The sequence below is a fragment of the Lagopus leucura genome, unplaced genomic scaffold, assembly GCF_019238085.1.
Source record: "Lagopus leucura isolate 7727_CA_CO unplaced genomic scaffold, USGS_WTPT01 Super-Scaffold_100009, whole genome shotgun sequence".
Lineage (NCBI taxonomy): Eukaryota > Metazoa > Chordata > Aves > Galliformes > Phasianidae > Lagopus > Lagopus leucura.
This window is the reverse complement of record NW_024962266.1, coordinates 28,869,457-28,893,991: the sequence shown is the minus strand read 5'-3', so window position 1 is coordinate 28,893,991 and position 24,535 is coordinate 28,869,457. Positions and strand designations below refer to the sequence as shown.

Here is a 24,535-nt window from a genome sequence, read left to right as displayed (position 1 = left end):
TTCTTAATAACACCAGGGTCTGGAAAATCCAGACAACCTGCGACGGCTGCTATTCAACAAGAGTGCACACAGGCAGCGAGACTTCTCAAGCCTGGGTGCCAAATGCTGCACCCGTATAAACCTACACATGTCTGCCAACATCAGCAGCAGCTTATAGAGCTGAGGATCTCAGCCGAGGAGTTTGGCCGAGGCACACTGTGACAGTGCACAAGCTACATGTTCATAGAGTACAGCCTGGCCTACTGTTGAACAGAAAGAGTAAGAAAGGTCCATAAATGAAATAAAGAACTTCATTCTGCCCTTTAAGCTGAAAGGAAAGAAGCCTGTCCTGTCACCCCACGACTTGGCTGTTCTCACTGTCATCTGGGCTTTCTCCTCATGCATATTACAGAGTGGCCGCAGCATGAGACAACTTAGAGACAGAAATAGAGGTATTCTCATCCTTAAGAGTCTTTTGCCACTCCTCTCATAATAAAGTGAAGAACTTTCTTAGCGTTTCCTCAATAAGCACATTCAGTTTTAAACAGTTTTAGGTTAGTATATAGATCTATCATAAAATCATTACCTCCAAAATCAGCAACAACTGCATGCCCATCCTCATACAGCAGAATATTGTGACTAGAAAAAAATTAAAGATAATTGTTTAATTTTGTCTTACAGGTGGTGACGACTTTACAATTCTTGCTTCACAGAAGAAGTCTCGACAACTTCAAAGCCCCTGCCTAAGAAAATGAACATCTTAAAATGTCTCCATCTGCTGATGAAGAGAAGGCACATCATGCATCCTGTAGCCTTCCTCAGCATCTAGGAAGGAACTCACTCCTGCTTACACTAATGGAGATTGGTAAGATTTCAGCCCTGCCTTCCATTCATGTTCCTTTTCTGTTTTGCTTTGGAGATCTAACAGAGCACAGCTGGTAATGTACATTCAAGCCAATGTCCAGCAAAAATTGGACACTGTCTGCTCACTGTATGTGGTTCTGTGTTCAGCTATCATGATGGCTGCAGTTCAGACAGCAAAACAGGTGAGGGCAGCTGATCAATGACAATAGTTTGAGATTCCAGATTAACAAAGAACACTACACAAACAAAAAAAGCTTTTTGTTTTTACCTGCTTCCTGAGGAAACCCTGGACATAACAATCAAGGTCTGTAGGTTCAAAGGAAAACATTCTCTTTGTAAGATGCCTGCTCTGACATCACCCTGCTGTTACCAACATGTTATCCTTGAACTTCATGTACTCCTATCACTCCCGGCAGTGCTATGCTCAAAAGAGATTTACCACCTGTCCACCAGCCTCAGAAAAGCAATCCAGACTTGTGAAGTATGAGAAGATTTTGCAGTGCACAATGAAATTCGTTAAACTGGATGACTACAGAAGCACAGCCCTAAGCATGCTGGGAGCATTCCAGGGGTTAAATAAACTCAGGTAATTAGCTGTAATTTTAATCTCAACTCATCGTTCGAGACATTGGTTTGCAAACATCTGCTTGATGTGGAATCACATAAATAACTGGGACCCAGAAAGTGTTCTTCAGCAGATTAATGGTAACCACTTGTGCTCTGATACAGAAGACAGAAACCCACAGGAGAGTCAAGGTCACACACCCGAGTTTACGTGCTTATTTATCAGTAAAACTCACATTTTCATAACTGGCAGTGCATTTCGACTGTGGAGGTGGGACCTTCGTTGGCATACCCTTCCAAAGCTCCCTGGAGAGCTGTTCCATATAAAAGTTAGGTTCCATGGAGGGTGCAGCTATGAATGGCAGCAAGGGAGGATTTGAGGTAACATCTGGCATCTCATGGAAGGTGCTCACTGGTCAGAGCTGTGGTTTGGCCAAGCAGAATTCCATAGACAGAAATACCATATAACACTTGTGCACTGAGCCCAACGCTTCCTGAAAACTAAAGCTACTGTGTATGGAATGCACAGTTAACCTCATTCTGTCCCTGCACCTCTTCGCTCTGTCTCCATGTGCCACAACCAGAGCTGCCTGCACACTGTGGATGGAAAGGATTTCAGGTGTAGCCTGGGTGAAGCTGACACCCCTCAGTAAAGCAAACTGCAGACAGAGCAAAATTCCAAGAAAATATGACACTTGTGTTAGAGGTATATGCTAAGTTTTTATTCTATGTAGGTTCTTAATCTTGAAGTAGGAAGGAGGTAATAAATGCAGGAAGACTCATTCGGTCAGCAGTTGTATGGGGCAACCTGTCAGGACACCTGAGATCAAAGAAATCATTTACCCAAGAGAATTGCTTGCACTGACTCTGAGAGGTGCTTTAATTTCAGTGAAGTCTTCAAAACCATGGGAACTACAAGGCTCAGTGAATGTAAAGAACGGGGTAACCAGCACTCTGCCTAGGGCTGTTGGCAGGGATATATTTGGAGGCTTAAAGTTAAATCCCTGGATTTGTCCTAAAACTAAACTAAGCCTAAACCAGGGCTGAAGATATAAATCAGGAGATGCATGGTGGCTTAAATCCATCTGCTGATGTTGAAGAAAATTCAGCTCTTATTTGCATGTTATTTGTTCAAATACAGTGATGATGTGGATAATATCTGGAAGGAACACATATTGTATCCAGCCTATCAATTAGAGGATTTCCAGAAAGAAGCTTACAACTATGAAAAAAAAAAAAAAAAAGCTACAAAAAGATTTCTACAAAAGTCTATGAATATTTAACAGTTTTGCACAAATGTGATTTCATGAGCAGCTAGGCAGGACAGCTGCACACCAGATCCAAGTAAGAGAGTAACTCTAACACTGAAATTGTGAAAAGAGAGGTACTCCAATTATGTAGAACCAAATGGACATTTTCTATACCTTTACACCTTGCTAGCTTAAAATAAGAGGAAAAAAAGGAACATTACAATTGGAAATGAATGAATTCTCTTTTTGGGGCATTTTATCTAAGAACTTGCATTGAATAGAAAAAAAAATTAGAAAACACAGATGGGAGAAGCAGATTTTTTTTTTTTTTTTAAATGAGTGATATTGTCCATGTTAGCTATTTCATAGGGAATCTGCCAATTCACATTTCTGTGCTACCTAAAGGCATTCATCTTCAGTTTGGTGAAGGAGGTCAGTATCAAAGGACGATGAAGGACTGGTGGACTGCAAAGATGCAAATAACCAGGAGTGAGATCGTATTGTTTGGAGTATGTCTCCATTTTAGATTTATTAGATGTGCAGCCTGCACCTGTCATGCGGATCTTCATTCCCCATGGCAAACATGAATTCAGACAAAGATTGAGGCTACCTTCTGTTTCAGCTTCTCAGCTTTGTCTAGAAATACCAGATCTGGAGCAGAGCAAATGCTGCATGAAGCATCCTACTTGTTGAGTAATTTGTCAAGAGACAAAAACCAGTAGCAGTTTCAGCACATTACTAACCTTGCTCATGTGTTAGCTCACAGTTTCAAACCAAGGTCAGCATGTAGAGCTGTTTGAGCTATTTCCTCTTCCCAGCTAATTGAACTAAGCAGGGAATGCTCAGTGAGCGAGTGGGATGGAAGGGAAGGCCGCTTGTAAGCAGCCTCATTGCAGCTGAGGCATCATAGCACTTGCAAATTTTAGGGCAATTTCAGGGTTGAAAACTCTTGGGATGATAAAAAAGCAGCTGAGAAGTGAGCTATGACTTATCTGGAACAAGTCTTTAGAGTGCATCAACACATCGCACTTCCACAGCTCTCTGCTCCTTGGATTCTCAAGGACACATGGCATGAATGGCTGTATGATCAATGGATATCAAGATGTTACAATCACAATATAATCAAGAGAGTTAGGCAAAGTGGACAATGATAACAAAAGAGAATAAAAATGGAAGGCTTACCCTTCGGCTGAGCTCACCACGAAACACCAATAGAGGAGATCTCCAGAAGAGATCCTTCCCCATTGGCAGCCAGCTCTTAAATAGGTCAGGAGGAGGGGAGCCAGGCTCCATCCCTTCCAGCAGCACAGCTGAATTGCCTTCACCTGTGCTCCTCTGGCTGGCTCATGGCTCACCTCAGGTGATCAATCAGAGGTTCAGGCCGTGACTCAGCAGTTCCCATACAATGGCAGAAGCATGGAAGGGCCACCCAGAGCCAAGGACAGCTGCTGCACAACTCTGTAAAGAGCCCAGCGCCAGGCAGAAGTCACAGCCTTGTAAGCAGCACATCTGCACTGAGAGCTGCTCTGCCTGCACTCATCAGCCTTCCCTAGAGGCAGGGGTACCTTGCCTCCATGTACTAACATGACAAATACCAGTGCTGCTTTCAGCTCAGGATTGGCATTTTCAAGGAGCACAAGTATGTCTGTGTGGCTGTACCTGCCCACCTGTGTCGGGAATTCTTAACAAGGAGCTGCACTGATGAAGAAATTCTGACTCTGTAGGAAATTACAGTGGAAAAAAATTCACCCATACGTATCTGGCACTTCCACTGCAACTTTACTTGAATTACTATACCGGGGAATTTGGAACCAGTCTGTTTTCTGTCATCACACATTGACAATTGGAGGACATCAGCAGACAGAGCTGTGGCTCTAAGCCATACAGTGGGAAATTGGATAAGCAAGCTGTGCTTCCAGGTGGCTGGCATTAAAACAAGTAACCAACCTAGTACAAGTACCTGTCCTCTCTATGAGGAGAGGAGAATTTCAACCTCAGAGAAACACATAGAGCTTGAAACCATGGCTCCTCTAATTATTACATCTTGATTGAAACTCCTGGCTTAAAAGCCCTACCTCTCCAGCATCCTCCAGCTGTTGGATGGCCTTTGCTGGTGGCAAATCCTCCACCAAAGCTGTTCTAATGCTCAGTTTAGTGGTTGGCATCCCTGCTCACAGCAAGGGTGATCTTTAAGGTCCCTTCCAATCCAAACCATTCTATGATTCTGCAAAAGGTGTTCTGGTTTCAAGTCCTCTGTCAAGGGGAGGAGGCAGGAGGAAAAGTCTGGAAGAAGGACAAAGCAGGAGTAAGCATGCCAACAGGCAGTACAAACTGCAGCTCCATCAGAGGAGGAAAATCAAAGCCTGAATTCTATCCTCATTAAGAGGCTGAGCTGTGTTCAAGTTGCAGTGTTGTAAAGATGCCCGTACATATGGTCCACACATACGCTGGGGACACTATTTTATTTTCTGCCTGTCCAGCTCTCTGTTCTCCCAGAATTTCACCCCCTTTTCTTTTGATCATGATGGTGTCTAACCTTAAAAGAAGGACTGCATTTCTCCCTGCAGCTATCAACACTCATTTCCTTCAGTATCTGTATTTCCAGGCTCTCAGTTGTGTATTCCAGTGAATACTGTAAAGGAAAAGGTTTAGGACTACAGGGCAGCTTGAGCTTATTTCCATCCAGAAAGCATAAGGTAAAACTCCTGCTGTGAGATGTTTCATTCCTTAATAATTACAAAAAAAAAAAGTAATAAAATACATATTATATATATATACAATAAGGAACTTGAATAGCTGTAACCTCCCATTTCTACCATACGCACAGTTTAAGAGCTAACAAATAGTCATTGAATAAAGCACACATTGATTTAAAATAAAGTTAAACTTGCCATCTAACTCTGCCTCAGCTCTTAGCTATGATTTTGCTATTTCCTTTACAACAACAACCCCCCAAATCCCCCCCCCCCAAAAAAAACAGAAGCAGAAATGAGACTTTAACATAACGATTCTCTACAGCTGTGTAACAGAACAGATGGCACACTGCTCCTTGCTGCACCTTTTAAAATCACGTGTATAAATATCACATATATAGGAAAGAGGGGACTCAGTTCTGCTCTCCAGGCACCAATGAGGTCTGGAAGCGAGGCCTTGCCTTTGGGCAAAGCAGTGCTGCACCCCAGCTGTGTGCCTGTCAGCTTAGGGAGCGTTATCACCTCTGAGGGTCAGAATGGGGCAGGATAACTCCTGCCAGTGTTCCTGCTTATTTTTGAGCTCAGAACTAACAGGGAAATTGCAGTCCATTAACTGCTCTCCCAAATGAGCCTAAAGGGTCTTTTCTGCTACAGCCTGTTCTGGCGAAACAGTTTGATGTAGCACACAACAGCTAAAGCTTCACTTTATTTGGAAGCCTCAGATAGTTTCTTTCAGTTCTAAAAGCGTTAAGAGACATTTACCACATTGGTAACTATTTCAGTTGGTTGTAGCTCTGAAACAAATTCAGATCTGGGCTGAGCTGTGATTTGCTGACGACCATCCACAAACAACAGAAACTGGAAAAAAAAACCCCTACAACTTCTGATTTCCCCACCTGCTGATCAGATCAATGGCACATCAGTGTTGCTAAATAACTTCAGAGCAACAGAAATACAGATCTTTTCAATTAACCACATGCAACTAGCATATTATTTACTCAGATGCAAGATGTTTTGCAGAACAAACTCCTCAAGAGAAACAACAGAAGCCAATTTACTGTGTAACATTTAAAACAGGGCTGAAGGAGGATTTAGGAAAACGGAACAGCCCTGCAATAGCTACTAATATCTGGATTTACAACTTAAAGCCTTTAGGCACCGCTACAACCTGCCACAGAACGCTGAACATTCAGCTCCCCTGAACTGATAAGCTTAAGTAGTGTGGCTGAACATCCGCTTTGGATGCATCCTCGCTGGTGAGACAGGCACTCTGACAGCCAAAAGGCAGTGAGCACAGCACAGCCTTCAGTGTGATTATAGCACAGACGACATTGCTGAAGCGCAGACCTTGCTGGAAGGCTGTTAGCCTGCTCTGTTACACGTGCCTCACACATGCATTAAGTTTGTAACTCATAGGGAGCCCGCAGCAGATGTGGAACCACAGTGAGCCACAAAACAATTCCTGCAGGAAACTGATAGTGTGCAGAGGCCAGGTACATGTCCCAGGGAAAACTAAGGCTCGAGGTCTTGAAAAGAAATTCATTTATGTGGGCAGCTGGGAAAACAAAGACAGATAGGATGGGAACATTTCAAGATTTCGGCATTTGGTTTTGTTCTGAGTCAGGATGGAAAGAAATGCCTGCTTTATGTGTGTGCGTGAGAAATGCAATTTCCTGCCCCCCCATAAACAGCTAAATAATCAGATTGAAGTATTCCAGTCCAAATTCATTCTTTGCTGGTCCACGTAATAAATTACAGTAAGTCCTAGAAGCCTGCATTCTTTAGCTATCAAAAGGAAAAAAAACTAGCCATTCCCAGGTGTAGTTTCAATAAACTTGGTGCATTAGTGAAAATAAAGAAGATATTTTCAACTTCTTGAAAGCAAGAAGCTCAGAGGGAGTTAGGACGGCCAGACCGAGGTTTGCGTGCAGAGCGGTCACTAGAGGGAGATGCAGGGCACCATTTGCAGGCACATCTCTGCCTCCGAATTTCCTTTCCTTGTGCATCTCCGTGTATGGACCAAGTTCAGCCTTTGCTAATATCTATTTTAGCTTAGATGTACAGAGAATTCAAATTGTGTTTTCTTTGTCAACAGTAAGAAGCACTGGGTAGAGAGGAAGTGCAGTACTGTTTCAGACATTCTACATAAGAAAACTACAATTATGGAATAATAAGACACAGCTGCATGCTCAAGACTGCACTACTTTCACATTGCCCTCCACCTGGACTACAGAACTTCCATTGGGAAAACCGGTTTGACTCATGCCAGCCATGTCTGATAGAGTTGCTTATGATTTGGAAAGTGAAACGCAAGATTCACACCCAGAATTTGAGGTGACTATGGAGTTTGGAACATCAGTTACAGTCACCACACCATGTAACTTCAAACAGAAATCAGAGTTCATAGTGGCTAAAAAGACACTAGGACGAAAAAGGAAGAGCTCATCAAAAAGACACAGAACATTAAATAACCTTTTTGGAAAGCGCCTTCTTCTAACATGAAGCATAAAAGCCCTGTGGTTATCCAGGGGAAGAGGTCAGCTGATAGACGTAGGGCACTTACAGATTTAAGCAAAGGTAAGCTATGAAAAGACTGATTGCCTGTTCCTCAAAGTCTAGAATATACAGTGATATTCCAGGTGAAATACAGGCATTGCTCAACCAAACTTACAGCCTACATTATACATACTCAAACACTACAGCAGCCAAGGATACAGAAAGAAGGAAAAGAAGCTCCTTACCCTCAGAAAGCCTCAGGTACACAAAGATCTCCAGCAGGATACCCTCACCTCCACTGCCAGTCCTTAAATGAGGTCTGGGCAGGGGTGGATCCTGGCTCCAGCCCTTCTGGTCACTCAGCTGCATTGCATTGCATTGCATGCACCTGAACTTCCCTGGGCTGGCCCTGCCTTCCCACCAGGTGCTTCATCATTGCTTCAGGCCATGACTTAGCAGCTCTGCTGGATAAGGTGTTTCACAATACCTCCCAGCTGAGAAAAACAATTCCTTTCACTCCCGAGTTTGTATCAGTTTTTTTTTCCAGGCTTCAGGATTATTTCAGATTCATGTCTTGTTCAATATGACACTCTCAATTGAGGGTCTTTTAGAAAAGAAATTGGACTGTGAGATACAATAGTTTGGGAAGCCATAATCTGAGGTCAATACATTGTGAAAAATAAGGGATAACCACTGGTATCCAGGTTGACTAAAAGGTGATCTGATTCACTTCTCTGTATTTACAGCTTCTAAGATCTTCTACTCTTATCCTCAAAGTGGATCACTGTAATATGAGTGTGAAGTTATAAATGGGCATATCCTGCCATAGGCATTGATTTCAGAGGATATTGCTCTGTACAATCATCTGATGTGAGCCATATACATATTGATTTCATCAGGGACCAAATTACTTTTCTTGTAATATTGACTTTTTCAGTGCAAAAGCACATACACAGGAGCAAAACTGCCTTCACAGTAGCGAGTCAAGGCTTTCAAAACAATTAAAGACATTTCTCTGCTGCCTTCCTATTTCCTGAACAATGTTTCTGAATTACATGCTGCCAGCCTGTATGCAGAAGAGAAAGCTGGCCAAATAAAACATAGGTGCCAGCAGCAGGAGTTCCAATGAGTTCCCTGCAAATTGAGGTTTCAGTGCCTCTCGGAGGTGTGATGTATGCTCAGGTGTAGAAATACAAACTTAAGAGTTCAAAATGTTCAAATTCTTGCTGTGATACCCTGCTGCCTCTGCCATTTTTAGAAACTTTGTAGCCCCATAAGACTGGTGTGCCAATGGCAGAACGATGCCTGGAGATTTGAGATTTCCATCCAGCTTTGAAAAGAAGCTGTATGGATCCCAGCTTTCTGTGAGAGGCTTTGTGATGTGCACACAGAACAGAAAGCAACAGGCAAACTTGTGAAGAACAAATGGAGGAATTGCTGAACGCGAAGCTCCGATTGTTGCTCTGTTTGTTTCTACTCCCAATCAAGACAAAGAGCTGCCAGCAGCCCAGTGAAGAAGGAACTCACTGCATGTCCCAAACAAAACACTACGCTCATCTCAATTTGGAAAATCAACTCAAGAATGTCATGATGTTGCAGAACCAAAAGCACCGAGGTAGTTATTTCATATGTGGCATGAATTATGGCTATTGAGAAGGTGTTTGTGACATTCTCATCAGCAGGGAAGGGTTCATAGGCCCAAGGGGAACTGAAATGTCATTACATGTGGGGGTTTAGGAGAGAGCCATAGATGCAAACCAAGCCCTGCACACAGCCCTGAGCTGGGTCAGCCTGCACAGGGAGGACTCGCACCCTGCAGAACTGCAGCAGTCCCATCCTGATGGGTCTGCAGCTTCGGGAGCAGCTGCACTTTTACAAGTAGCTCAGAAATAGGCTGAAATTTGGTCAAGATCACTTTTTTTATAGCAGAAAAACAAAATCCTAAACATTCACTTGTTTTTCAGACAAGTTCAATACTGTCAGAGAACACAAATGTATGTTGCAGCAGGGACAAGAGCTGTCATAAATGTTAGCAATCTGAGAAGAGGTGGAATAACATCTTGCTTGTACACCTGTGCTTTTTTTCCTTTCTTTTTTTTTTTTCTTTTTTTTTCTTTCTAAATAAGAAAAGGAGATTGTGCTTTGTACAGACACTTGATGAGAGAGGAAGCCTTCGAGATCAACAGGGAAAGTGAATGCTGGCCATGCTCACAAATCCATTTGATCTCAAGAGAATCTGGAGGGAATGAAGAAAAGGGGCAAAACACAATCCTTGCCAAATAAATGTTTGCTAATTAAGTATTTGCTAACAAAGGGCATACACTCTCGTACTTAGAAGTGGTATGATAATGTGGATCATGACTGTGAAGGCAAAATATCCTTTGCCTTTGGTAGCATGTTACTTAGTGAGAAAAATGTATATAGAATCCATTGAAAATTGACTTACTGTGAGGGAAGCTGTTCCAATTGATTTAATTTTCAGCAAAGAACACATAAAGAAGAAGAACAACAATTGCACGCTGTCAATAAGGAGCGAGGCTTTAAGAACTAGCATTGCAAACACAGATCTTCGAAGAACTGAGAATGTGGGGAAAGATTCACAGAGTGCTTTAGCTCCCAGTAACTCTGAGGATCAAGATCTTCATACAGCAGCCACTGTACAGTGCTTTTTTATATTTATATATTTTTTTATATTGCAAATTGCAATATAAAAGCAAGTGAATGTAGACACAACAGTGTTGACATGATATTTATCAAAACATTGGCTGATTCAAGTAAATTCAAGAGAGTGAAAAGCCTATGAAAAAAAGAAATGAAAAGGTTGGCAAGAGCATACATGCTGAAGGGAAAATGAAAGTAATATTGATGGTCTCAACAAAAAAGCATAAATTCCTCATGTTAGAGATGTAGATATGAGCAAGAACAATCAAGTGAAGAATACAAATTTCAGCTTGTTACAGTTTTTAGGGCAGATAAAATTTAAGCTCTCCCAGGCAGGACTTCCACAAATCACTGTCTACGAATTCAAGCTTCACCTGAACCCAAATTGCAGGAAAATAAGTGCAATCATAAAAATGTAGTGGGTTCATATAATGTAGGCACAACTCTCTGTTTATCTTGATTTTAGCTCTCATATATATATATTTTCCACTGAAATATTTAAGTGATTTGAGTACGACACGTTGCTTTAAGATCCCCCCAAGAGGGCATCAATCACACGTACGGCTGACCTGAGGCTGTTGAATGCAGACACGTGGATCACACACAGCTGCTGACTTTTATGTGGCTGCAGTTCAAATTTGGCTTCTGTCAGTAGCAACAAAAATTATCACAGTTTCTCAGTGGGAAGAAGACGTGCTGAGCCCTGGCCTCAACTTCCATTTGCTCAAGGCTTGTATAGGCCTTGAAAACAAGCAGCCCTCATAAGCTTAGTCAGAACCTTGGAGTCAGTTTTTGTGGAGAAGCCCAGCGGAGGAATAAACAGCCCTCCCCCCCCTTTCCAGACATGGCTCACGTAAGTGCTTCCAACAGAAAGTGCTGAGCAGCCCACCTCAGTGCTGAGTGCACGAACGTACCTGGAAGCAGGAGGCACCTCAGGCTCAGTTTTGTCAATCTCTTGCCTTCAATGTGCACTACACTTACTAATTTTTGTAATGTAAGAAAATATATAACCTGCAGTGTATAGAAGATAGAACTCACAAATGCCATTATTGCCTCAATGGCACTTGGAAATTTGAAAACCAAAGACGGTGAGAAAGAGACTAAACCTCTGTTGTGAGAAATGGGGGAAGATAAATCTGGTCTGAGCTGACAGAAGGTTAATAATGATCTCAGCAGAATCAGAAATTAACTGTCCTTTGTTGAGGCCACACACAGTTAGAAATGGTGAGACCAAGCATCAATCTCTTCATGAAACAGTGGAAGGAAAGAAAGATGAAAGAATCAAAGCGTGTAATCGCCCCAACGCTGCAAAAGTGAGCAGTGCTGCAGCCTGGCAGACACAACGACTCCCTGCTTTCGAGGCAAAAGATAGAGAAAGCCTATTCAGTGCATGCTCCTTTCCCAAAGAACACAGCCATGAAAAGACCCTTCTACCTTTAATACACTGTTGGTATAATGAAAGGCAACTGCTATTTTAAGATTTTAAGGGGGCTTTATAACAAAGAGCAGCTGCAGACACCATCCCCATTACCACCAGGCCTCCGTCTGCCCTTTCATCTCCCTCACTAAGCCATCTCAGAAACTTTCACAGAGTTGCAGCCATCAAATGAGGGTTAGTCGCTCAAAGGCTGGGCCCAACCGTGCTCCGCTCTGACGCCTTAAATTAAATTGATACTAAAATAGTCTCTTTCTTTGTTAAAGTGCTATAATCATTGTGACTACAATCCCTCACCACTGTAAGACTCGATATAAGGAGTAATAAGCTGATACGTGCCACCATTGCTGATAGCTGTCAGAACTTTTTCCAGGCTTGGAAAGCAAAATAGAACTCCCAATTATTCTCCGAACGGCAGGATAACCCCTTTCCCAGGGTAGAGACATGAAAGATTCATTTTCTTCTCTGTTCTGTCAAGACATGCTGCAGATTCATTTAACGCATTATGTGCACTGCATTAGATTTCAGAACTCACAAAGAAGGTCATAACCTTAAATCTAAGGTTAGAAAAAAAATATAACTCCTGTGAAGCTACTGGCAGAACTTAACACAAGAGGGTCAGGATTTCATTCTCAGTCTTTCTCTGCCATTACGATGAAGATTTTCATACAGTAATTGTGTCTGTGGGCTGACTGGGACTCATGCTGAAAACACGGCTTTTGCTCTCATACTAAAAAGTTAAGCTACTATCAGCACTACACATCAACCACGCTGATGTCCTTGCAGCAAATTTATCTTCTGACCCTCGCTAATGTGATCTGACATAAGTTCTGTGAGGCAGTGATACACTTTTTGGCTCTTTAGTGAGACTCCCTTTTGGGTGTGGAAAATATTATTTAAAAATCCTTCGTTGAAGAACTATTTGGGCAACAGCAGTGACAAGGCACGAAGATGAGCCATATGGTTTGGATCTTCGCTGTCCTTGCACAGCTACCAAGACTGCAGCGTTTGGGTGTGGGGCTTTTGGCCTGAGCCCTGACAGAGAAAAGAGCTCCAGCTCCAAAATAAAAGCATTTGGGCCTGAAAGTAAATGGTGGAGGGGTGTGGGTCTATGGAGGAGACACAGTGGGAAAGTTCGAGATGTGTGAAGTCGGAGAGGGTGGGGGGAGGAAAGGGGAATCTTCAGTGTCAGGAGGAGGACAGCAGGTAGTCGACATTAATGATGTGCAGTGCACAATCCAGGTTTATCGTATTACATAGGTATATAAGAAAACTATAATGGGGTAGCAAGTAGTCATTCTTGCTGGTCATTTTTGCAGGTTGATGGGCAGGTTGTTCTGTGCACAGCAAATTCTAGTGAATCCATCTTTTGCTTTAAAAACTGGACACTCAGTGGTGCCTAAACCAGCTTTCCCCCAACATTTTCATGTATTTAGGATTGGTGAAGCCATGCTGCTGTTAACAGCTATACATATGTATGTATTAAAAAAATATGTATATATATATATATATATATATATATATATATATATATGTATCTTCTGAGAAGGAAAGGTTAAGGTAGAAAAATCTCTGTCCAGTGCCAAGTTCTTCCTCACTGAACAGGTTTTCAGTAACAGCAGTTTCTGTCTGCTCTTCATGCAGACCCAGTACTATGAGATGGGCTAAGAGTCATTGCCAAAAGGATGCACGTTAGAAGCTGCCAGCATTCCTGACTTGGGCTGGAATTGAAGAACTGAATGCCCACCTTAAAGCTCACGACTTACACGGGAGGCCTTGTAAAAGCAAAATGATAATAATCAAAGGCAGAAAGTTCAAACAGTGTTCAAACAGCCTACAGCTGATCTGTGTAACAGCAAAGCCCTAAAATTCCCATGCAGAATTTCTGATTTAAAGACCTGCAGAACTAGGAAGTATGTTTTATCTTCACCAAGAGGCTGTACTTGTATGTAAGACCCTCATGACTTGATACTGTCAGGTATTTCACTAATCTTCCCTGGAACATGCACAGCATGAGACTATTTTCAATAAAATGTAGAACAGATTTTTTCTGTATACACCAAGAACTCGGGTATCAGCCACTGTCTGGATCTTGGCTCTTAGAAATGCAAAAAACACAAAACCATTAAAGGAAGGGAAAATAGGTTATTAAAGGACAAAATGTTATTTTGAAATTACAGTGCTAAGCTGTAAATAAACCGAGAATCTCTCAACTAAAAAATTAAAATGAAACACCAAAATAAACAAACTGATTTAAAGTAGTATTTGCATCCATCTTTCCAGAACAGCAGAATAAAACATATTTGTCTATGTGGGAAATCTAATGGACCAGAAAAGAAACCAGTGAATTACGTGCAGGACTCCACTATTAAGAACAAGTCTCCAAAATGACAAGCTGCAAATGGCAATGTTCTCCTCTGCATTGAGGAGAGGCAGTGAGATGGGGAGACAGGAACTGAAGGAGCAACAGTTGACGTCATCAAAAGGCTGAATGCTGATAGATGGGCTTTGGCTTGCACTTCTGTGACTGTTCTTACACAGAATCTACCCATCTCACTACTCACTACTCACTGTATGTTAAGCTTCAAATCTCAAGAAAGCTTTCATTTGTAGAGGACAGATGTTACATTTGAAACCCTGTAACTTACAGGTGTCCCTTGTAGTGCTGTCACTGTACTGGAAGCAAGAAAGGGAACTCTGCCACACTGTTCTCTTGAAGATGCCAATGTCCAGAAAATGGATTTCTTACTCTTTTTTTTTTCTACATAACTTGATACCAGAACCCTGAACTAGGCACAGCCTCACCATTAATTTACTTCTTCACTCAGCAAGGGGAAAAAATCATCTCCTTTTCCCAAAAGGATGAGTGTTTCACAGGTAATCCTTCAATGCAGCTGTCAGTATCACTGGGAAATGGAAACTTGGAGCAAAGATGTGGGGAAGTTCTTTATTTTATCATCACCACTCTGCAGGACTGGTCACTTGAGATATAAACAAGACAAACACTTGTGAAATGTTGTTTAAAACAAGTAGTAAAACTAAAGGGGAATGAAGACATTTGTCTGACACTGAAGAAAACACACTTTGTAACTCAGCCTACTTTTAAAAATTCTTTCAGTAGAGGCTTTCTTGTCACAGCGATTACATGCGTATGTGAAGGAGCTGTTTCCAAGCAATCCAGCATGGCTAAAATGTGCAACAGCAGTTCAGCTCTAGCTCTCTTTGTCTGATTGCTTTCCTCTGTATATACCTATAGGTTAGTCTATTACCAAAGCAGAATTTAGCACAGAATGGCTCGCTGCAGTGATTTCTGATTTAGACCTGACACAAAAAATCCTCTGAGTAAAGACGTTTCCTGTTTCTAACGAGCATTAAACATCAGTGTGCCAAATGTAAGAAAACACCATTTTCTACCATTTTCGTCCTTCACTGAAAATTACTGTTCACCAAGTGTGACTGAGGAAGTTCCCATACAAGCTTTTTCAATTCAGTTTCAGTTCCAGAGGGAAGTGTGGATAACTGGCTCCATAGAGATTCTCTCCTCCTTGTCAGTGGCACTGTTAGCTGATTCTTGGGCTGAGATCTACCTGACGTGTGACTACAACAAGCGTTCAGCAGTTAATCAAACCAGCTGGTGCTCCCTCCTGGGACAAGTGCAGGCTCATCTGATGTCTCTCCTCTTTCAGGACAGGCAGGTAAGACAGATGGGAGGGGAGTCTGTTACTGACCTTAGGGGGTCAAGTGGCTATTTTAAACGAGGTCCCTAATTTTCAGAGGAACAGAAGCTGGTGAAAATAATTAATTAATGCCTTGGATTAAAAAAACTGTACCGGGGGGATACAGTGCATTGCATATATTGTTTATCTTGTGGGATTAATATATGCAGGATCAATATATGCAAATAGGGTGTAAATATTTTGCAAGCTCCCGATAAGAAATCTGTCAGTGACACGAATAAATAAATAAATAAAGAGAAGTTGCACAGAATCACAGAAGTTGATAATTGTTTGTCACTCAATTTCAGTCTATTAAAGCCTCCAGCAAATGTGGAACTGTCATGCCCAACTATCAAGCCCAACAGATGTGAGCAGACCTTCCTTCCTTCGAGCTCCTCCATCTCAGTGAGGCACCACGCAGGTGAGGCTGCAGACCACTGCTGTTGCATTGAGGTTTCACATTCCCTGACTTTTCAGAATAAAGAAAGACATTTACCTGTTCAAATCACGGTGTATGATAGGTTGTGTGAGGTTGTGGAGGTACTCCATTCCTTTGGCAACGTCTACAGCAATTATCAACTTAGATTGCAGATCGAGAGTTCTATATGTTAAGAGAAAATACAGTATTACTCAAAGTTAATGAACAGACAAAAGCTAAATGCAAATCATTCTTATCTCGAAATTATGAAACTCTGCCAACATTTTAAACACAAAATAATGTGTTTAAATACATTATACTACATACATTATGTAACATCATAATGTATTGTAAATGCATATAATAGAATAAAATGACTAAATCAAATTTTTTGATGACTTATTAATTTCCCTTGTTCACCCAATACTCTGAATCAGAGCCATTTTTTTTTTCCAGTTGTATTCCTTTTACTATTACTTTCATCCAAAATGAAAAGGATTAACGTTCACATGTATTTGTCTTCCAAATTCCGTACAAGTCCTTGCAAAGAACAGGTGGAATACCTCTTTTGTTCATGCAGCAGGGAGAAGAGCGATCCTCCAGAAATGTACTGAGTGACAATGGCAAACTGACTCGGGTCATCCAAACACGCCCCAACAAACTGGATGACACATGGATGGTTCAGTCGACAGAGAATGGAAACTTCACGGCAAAACATGTCCACGTCAGACTTGGAGCAGTAGGTGTTGGCTCGATAGCTTAGAATTGACATGAAAGAAGTCGGTAAGACAAGAATATCATAAAGCCTTACTTATTTATTTATTTTTTAATATTTCAGACAATATAATTAGCCAAACAGAAAGGAAGTCTGGTAAGCTTACCGTTTAATTGCTACGATTTTATTTCTGCATCGCCCCTTGTATACTTTTCCAAAAGACCCTGAAATGTTTTAAGATAAATGAGCGTAAAGATGCTCCTTCTGAACATGAAACATTTAGAATGGAGGCTTTCTTATTCCTGGTACCTGAGCCAATGATCTCATGGAACTCTATTTCAGAGAGCTGAAGATGGAAGTGTGATGGCAAACCAGCACGGAGGAGGAGCACATCTGCCTTTTCTGCAAAAGAAAGCACTCGGCCTATTGGTAAAACGCAGGGTTACAGTGCAGAATATCAGCATTTAACTTCACAAAGCCATTGCACAGTAAATGCTGCCCTTCCTCCTGCAAATTGGTTGGCAGGTAATCCTGTCCCCTTTTCTTCCAGTAACCACAGTAAACCCCAGTAACAAAGAAATGACTGCAACTTTACGGCTGCCTTGTTCCTTGTGTTTAAATCTTACCACCAATGAGCACTGTCCCATGAGCATGTTCTGCCCATGTTGGATAAGGATTGCATAAAATCCTTTACATGGAGAGCAATTTCCTCTCCCTCCATTCTTAATGCTCATCACCAATGCAGTGTATGTTATTCCACATCTACTTCTTAGTGACGTTTGGAATCTGAATTTTGCAATGTTAACAAACATCTCTGTTAAGGCAATTTGCTTTATTGCTATATAATTCATCAGAATATTTCTCAGTGGAGCATGTAAATGCTGCTATGTAAAGGATATAAGGTTTTGATTAGATACAGAGTGAATATTTGAAAAATTGGAAGGACCATAGAAAGTGATATATTTTGAAGTATGAATATTCATCTGAACATTTTAACTTGATTTTTTTCGGAATAACACAATATATTTTGGAAGTAACTTTTCTTGTAAAGATCAACCAGGCATTTTACAGGGGATTTCAGCAGCATCCTTTCCTCCAAAACAAAATAAATGAACCAACTAAAAAGGTAACATGTATTTATTAAGCTAAAATGAGATAAACACAGGAATTGTGCTGTGGAGAACCTCGGCAGACAATGAGAAGAAAACATCTGAATGAACTGTTTCCTAAAGCTGTCCCAGGGAAACGCAGCTGCTGCCACGCAGTGTCACATTTGTGAAGAAAAAGAAACCCAGGAATTGTGAGCCTGGCCTGGCATGTTTAGGCTGAACAGCACCTTGGGTAAAAGAATACAAAGCTCTGAGTTTTGCCCATTGGTCATTGAGAATACCTTTGGTCATGCTTTTAATCTTTCCCAGGGGGGATGGAACTGACACATAGGAACCATCTGAAATAAAAGAACAGCATTAGTTCTGTGGAATTCAAAGCATACTGACAAATACACTGATAGATCCACAAGCAGGTGACACAGCAAAAACACCAGATGGAAACATACATAAACACACACACGTAGGACTGTGACTTGTTACACTGCTGAATTCTTGAAAGCAATTTGTCTGTAGCTTTACTGAACATTGAACAATACCACCTTTTGCTAATGTAAAGAAGACCTAACACAAAAATGGTGGTCTTTTGCATCAGCCAGGCTTTGTAAAGGCACTCAGATCAGATAAAGAATTCTGATAATTGGGCTGCCAGCAAATGGCTCTGCTCAGTTCCCTGACTTGATTTTTCAGAAGACCTCAGCTCTGTCTGGGTACCAAAACCATCACTTCTTATTCTTCTACTTAAATGGCAGCTGAATTATTTCTAACAATCAGCATTAAAAATTCAGCTGTGCTAACACCCAAATGGATTTCCAATGCATGCATAAACTCAGTTTCCTGTAGACTTACATGCATTCCAGGTACCCTAAACCTAAACCTGGAAGAGGTGATACAGCTCTGCAGAGCTGGACATGTAGGAAGGAGACAGAGCCTGCTGTTGGCTGTAGGGCTTTTCCCATTTCCATGGTAGGAAGAAGCAATGACCTGGACAACACACAGTGTGTAATATATTTATCTTCTCTGCAGACAGCATTCTCAATTCACTGTAAAATGTTTTGTTTATCTACTTGTGTTATTAGCATTTAAAAGCCAATAAAAATGAGTAACTTTGTAGCAAGCAGGGTAATAAATTCTTCCCAAGGGAGACTTAGATATTCAAATATATAAAAATATGAAGGGGACCAAGTATGGAAATCCAGTAGTATTGGCAATGAAAAAACTAGCAGAGGCAGACAGCAAAAAGAGAATGGCTAAACAAAGTATTAGGGATGTAGAAAGGTGTAAGTAGTTGCTGGGGAATTACCACCTGTCAGCTTCTAGCTTCTCTTTCTACTGAGCAATACAAAGTGATAATTTTATTTAAGGGTAAAGAGAGAATTTGGGCAGAAATAGACAATGTGTAAGATGGGAAATGGTGATTTGCATGACACTGATTTGATTTGTGCCAGACAGAACCGATCCAAAGCTCCCTGACATCAGCGGAACACCCAGGGATTCAGCCCTCTTTGGATGGGAGCACTCAGTTGGGATTAAAGCCACCTCTCAGACCATACCTCCTCCAGGCTGGGAGTATTCGTTACAGGGTGATTCATCCTGAGGCCTTTTGTAGTGCTTCAGAAGGGTCACAATGGCATCGTGACCTGGGAAAGGAGGTACAAGGACTTGCAGGTAAGCCTAATTGTCACTAAAATATCCAAACATTTATACAAAATCCATGGATTTTACATATAAAAACAGAACTACGTGTATCTAAAACATGTAAATGAAGATAAAACAGTGCTCATCTACAACCTAACGTAATTCTTAATTACAGAAATACAGGAAAATATCAGCCAATAAAAGTAAAAAAGTTATTTTCATAGGTCTGCCTAGCAGTGACATGACATGTGGCAATAGAAAAACCACCTGCTTCAGAAATCCTTAAATGGAGGTGGATCACAGCTTTCAATAAGCCGTGCAAGGGAAACCAGTGCCTGAAAGCATTCCAGTGTTATGTCCCAAACTGCACAGGATGTGCACTCTGTACTGCTGCAGACAGTTGCTGTGCTCATGATGTCTGGGGAGCAGCAGAGCTGTGTGAGCACAATGCTCCATCTTCTGAATGCCCGATGTGCCAGGTTCTGCTTGGTAATGCTCAAAAGTCTCTTCTAAACATTTCAAAGCTGAATTTTCCCTCAGTATGTTTTGAGCAGAATATTTCGCCAACGTGATGTTTTTAAAAGGGCCCTGAAGTCTGTTTTACTAATTACAGTCATTCTCATGACAGATTTGCAGTGCCTTGGAAGGTCGAAATTGAACTTGCAGAGGTTTTTCCTCTTCCCTCATCCTGCTCCCCCAGAGGTGCACCCAGCATTGCTCACAGCTCAGCTCCATAGCAATGGGTTCCCTCAGGAGCAGCAGGAACTGGCTCTGCTCCAACATGGGCAGGTCATAGAATGACAGAATGGCCTGGGTTGCAAAGGAGCACAACGCTCATCCAGCTCCAACCCCCCGCTGTGTGCAGGTCGCCAACCAGCAGCCCAGGCTGCCCAGAACCACATCCAGCCTGGCCTTGAATGCCTCCAGGGGCACCTACAGCCTCCTTGGGCAACCTGTGCCAGTGCCTCACCACCCTCTGGGTGAAAAACTTCCTCCTCATATCCAACCTAAACCTCCCCTGTCTCAGTTTAAAACCATTCCCCTTCAAGACCTGGGCTCTTATCACAGGGTCCCCTCCTGCAGATGGTCCTGCTGCCAGAACCCAATGTGCAGCTAACGTGTGGCACAGCTTAACAGCAAGGGGAGATTCCCTGCTCTGACCTTACAAGAAATGAAGATTGCTGGCCCTGATGTATTGTTCCTTGTAATGCCTCCTTCAGCAATAATATTAAAACTCCTCAAGCACATCCCACAGGCCTTTTCTGAACAGGCTCTATGATTGCTGTTTTAGCAGCACATAAATACCGCTGTCCTTGAGTTTGTGTTGAATTAAACTGATGTACAACTGATATATGAGAAGATAAACACAAGGGCTTGTTGTTACAACCCTTCATGCCAGGAAGCGGAAAACAGTTGCTGAGCGCTCAGCCAATGGGGCCTGAGGGGTAATTCTGTACTCCTATCCCCTGCCCGTACTGTTCCTCTGTAGATTTCCATAGAAAACAGAAATACCTTTCTCATAAGCCCACATCAAGCAGGTCTGCTCATCCTTTTCTCCACTGGACCTGCTGGGATCACAAGCGACCAGATTCATATCAGCTCCATTATCCAGCAAAAACTGCACCAGACGAATATGGCCATGGTAGCAAGCACAGTGCAGTCCTAGAACATCAGAGATGTGTGGGAAGCACAGCTGTCAGAACAGATCTTAGAACTTGTGTCAACACGGATGGAGCACAGACCGATTTACCTGATAAAGGAATATATTATCAAACAAACACCCGAGGCAACAGCTGAAAACAAGTTTGCACTGCAAGAACCGATCCATTGCCTGCTACACAACGTGACAGCGTTTACTCTCCCACCTGCAAATCACACTGAACAGCTCTGTATGCAAGGAGAGCTAGTAGAAACAAAGAAGCCACTCTTTTTGTCTTCATCTGCTGTCTGGGTGTGAGGGGGGCAGCCCTTCAGACACAGCACCCCACATTCCCTAGCAGAATAACACTGAGGACCAATTCTTGAGGCTGCTTATAAGCCCAGCTGCAGGGCAATCACTTTACATCAGGTTTTACCATTCATATACAGGCTAATGAGCTCGATTCGTTCTCACTGAGCTCTTTGTATTTTTCTGCGCCTTTCAGCTAAATCAATTGGAAAAAAAAAAGAAATTGAGATCTCTTTGAGTGGTAACTGGATGCTGATCACTGACTTACTGTGTTAATTACCTTGGAAATCCTGACTGCGTATAGGTTCCAATTTTTGTGGTGCTGGTGTATGATTCACACAATAAGGGTGATGATGTTACCTGTATGTCCATCTCTTCCCTGGTGATTGATGCTTACGACATTCTGGTCCAGAAGGAATTTTACAAGTTCTATGTTCTTTCCATAGGTGCAAGCACTGCAAAAAATGGAAGGAAAAGTGAACGTTGCAGCACGGGAATGTAAGTACTTTGTGTAGCCAAAGACTTCAGGAGAGTGACAGAGAGATTGCAGTGGAGGACTTTTAGAGATGTGTAAATGCATGATTAATCTACAAAAGCAAATATGTTCATTTCTCTTGCCTCATAAGCATTCTAATTATTCTTGTATAAATTAATTTTGTACAGTATACAAAATTAATACACTGCCTTACAGCATGTGCCTTAACCAGCACTTTGCAGCCTCACAGTGCTGTGATCAAACTGTTCTGCTGCTTCATTTCCAGGTCAGAATGTCTGGAATCCAGGAGGTTTCTGGGCAGAACTCCAACACCAGCTTCAAAAGCAGGCAGCAGGAAAAGCCATTACCCAAAGAGGTGCTGATGAACCTGATGCCCTTCCTACATTTCTTTCTCTCTCTCCTCACTCTCGTCCTCTCCCATATATCAACGTATGAACTTCCTATCCATGCTGAGCTCCTTGCTTTATCCCTCACTCATCTGGTTGTTGTTGAGACATTTGGTTCTTGAACATTTGGTTCTGTGAAGAAAGGTTGAGGGATCTGGGCTTGTTTAGCTTGGAAAAGAGAAGGCTCCAGGAAGACCTAATTGTGGCCTTCTAGTGCTTGAAGGGAGCGGATAACAGGAGGGGAACGGCTGTTTGTGAGGGTGGATGGTGATGGGACTAGGGGGATGGTTTTGAACTGAGACAGGGGAGGTTTAGGTTGGATATGAGGAGGAAGTTTTTCAGCCAGAGGGTGGTGAGGCACTGGCACAGGCTGCCCAAGGAGGCTGTGGATGCCCCATCCCTGGAGGCATTCAAGGCCAGGCTGGATGTGGCTGTGGGCAGCCTGGGCTGCTGGTTGGCGACCTGCACACAGCGGGGGGTTGGAACTGGATGAGCGTTGTGCTCCTTTGCAACCCAGGCCATGCTGTGATTCTTCTCGGTCATTGCGTTGCATGCACCTTCACATCACTCTGCTGCTAATGGCAGTTTTAAGCCCCTCACCTGTGGAAAGCTGTTTCACTGAAGATGTTCTCCTTAGTGAGACTTTCTGTTCCTGAGAGTTGGATCATTTCCTTGACCACGTCAAACTTCCCACTGTAACAAGCACTGGAGATAAAGGGTTGTTAATGGTGCCAACTTTCCAGTTAGGCCCTATCAGTGAGAATGGAGCTCCCCACGCGACTCACAGGTGTAATGGTGTGTCCCCATAGATGTTAACCACGTGGGGCTGAACTTCAAAGCTGCTATGCAGTAAGAACTTGACAATCTCGTGGTGCCCAAATCGACAGCAGAAGTGCAGAGGAACGTGGTCCTCGTTGTCCTGAGCATTCACTGTCATTGCACCCGGAAAGAGAGCAAAGGAAGTATTTTATATTTAGCATAAGCTGTTTTGAGCATTTAATAAAGCTTTATGTATGTTGCAGCTATATTATGAAACCTCTCAAAGTACTGGTGGTTCTTTTTCTTTAAAACTGAAATTTCTGCGAGCTGCTACACATCAGAATGGCACTATTTAGGGTCCGCTGCAGTGCATCATCCAGACAATTTTCTGGGCTTAGAGTACATAACTGCTTTATTCCAGGACGTAATGTTTTCATGCAGACTTTCAGGAGTGGAACAAGACTTGCTGTCCCCTTTAGAAAGCTGTCAGTATGGTACAATGCTAAGCAAACTCAGGATACGTGTACGAATGTAATTGTTTTTAAGCACTATATTATCTTCTTAGAATATCAACAGCTGAATAAAATCAGCTACGCAGTGAGAAAATGCATTTAAACAAAGGCAGGAGACACAGTAGGATATATTTTAATGGACGCCATTAAAATATAAATGCATAAAACATAAAAAGTAAAAGAGGAAAGGGAGAATTTATTGAAATTTCTGGAATTCCAGAGTTTCCGTTCTGTTCAACATTTATTTTCCCCTCTGAGGATGATTATACGCGTGCTTAACATTCCTCACGGCGTATTTCAGAGGATGGGAGCGTTCTTTTAAACAGCATGGAATTATATGTTAGAATGGGCAAAATTAGAGACATAGAATATTACAGTTAGCAGAACTGTACTTATCCCTATTTGTTGAACATACTTTCTGCGATTGTTAGTACTTTTTCCCCTATATTTAGGTAAAGAACAGCATAACTGATTGATGTCATAATTGAAAGAGCTGACAAATCCAGTCCACTTTGTCTGACATTTTGCTCTCAATTCAAAAACCTTTGATATTAATAGACTACTGAGGAGTAATATGCCCATTAGGAGTGTCCAGACTTGCAATATGCAGGTTTTTAACAACTGCTAGGTATAAATATTTCCTATAGCTGACTTTCCCTGGACAAAGCGCACACTGCATGCGTTCTGAGGTTCTTTCTTGCCATGATTTTCTGTGACGAAAAGGAAAAATGAATCTTAGAATAAAAGGCTGTTAGAAACTTTTCTGAAGTAACGCTGGATGCTCACAGAAATGGGCAGTCCTTTAAGCTGAACTGAACTTACGACTTCCCAATGTCTTCTGACAGAGAATTCCAAAGATGAATTATGCTCCAGACTAAAAAAAATTGACCACATAAACA

At 42.0% G+C, this 24,535-nt stretch overlaps 1 protein-coding gene across 2 annotated transcripts in view; it reads right to left on the bottom strand.

Moving 5' to 3' along the window:
• Window positions 1-24,535, bottom strand: part of LOC122181026 (serine/threonine-protein kinase TNNI3K) — a 47,325-nt gene that overhangs the window by 14,207 nt on the left and 8,583 nt on the right. For both annotated transcript variants that reach the window (XR_006179302.1, XM_042873129.1), the window contains exons 8-18: window positions 23,151-23,295; window positions 22,966-23,070; window positions 21,844-21,938; window positions 21,048-21,197; window positions 19,451-19,537; window positions 18,182-18,238; window positions 17,101-17,193; window positions 16,958-17,015; window positions 16,640-16,834; window positions 16,155-16,259; window positions 566-618 (exon numbers count right to left, since the gene is read on the bottom strand). Coding sequence is in view for 1 of the 2 variants with exons in the window: in XM_042873129.1 (XP_042729063.1) it covers window positions 566-618; window positions 16,155-16,259; window positions 16,640-16,834; window positions 16,958-17,015; window positions 17,101-17,193; window positions 18,182-18,238; window positions 19,451-19,537; window positions 21,048-21,197; window positions 21,844-21,938; window positions 22,966-23,070; window positions 23,151-23,295 (1,143 nt within the window). In the remaining variant the exon portion in view is untranslated. The remainder of the gene's footprint in view (window positions 1-565; window positions 619-16,154; window positions 16,260-16,639; window positions 16,835-16,957; window positions 17,016-17,100; window positions 17,194-18,181; window positions 18,239-19,450; window positions 19,538-21,047; window positions 21,198-21,843; window positions 21,939-22,965; window positions 23,071-23,150; window positions 23,296-24,535) is intronic.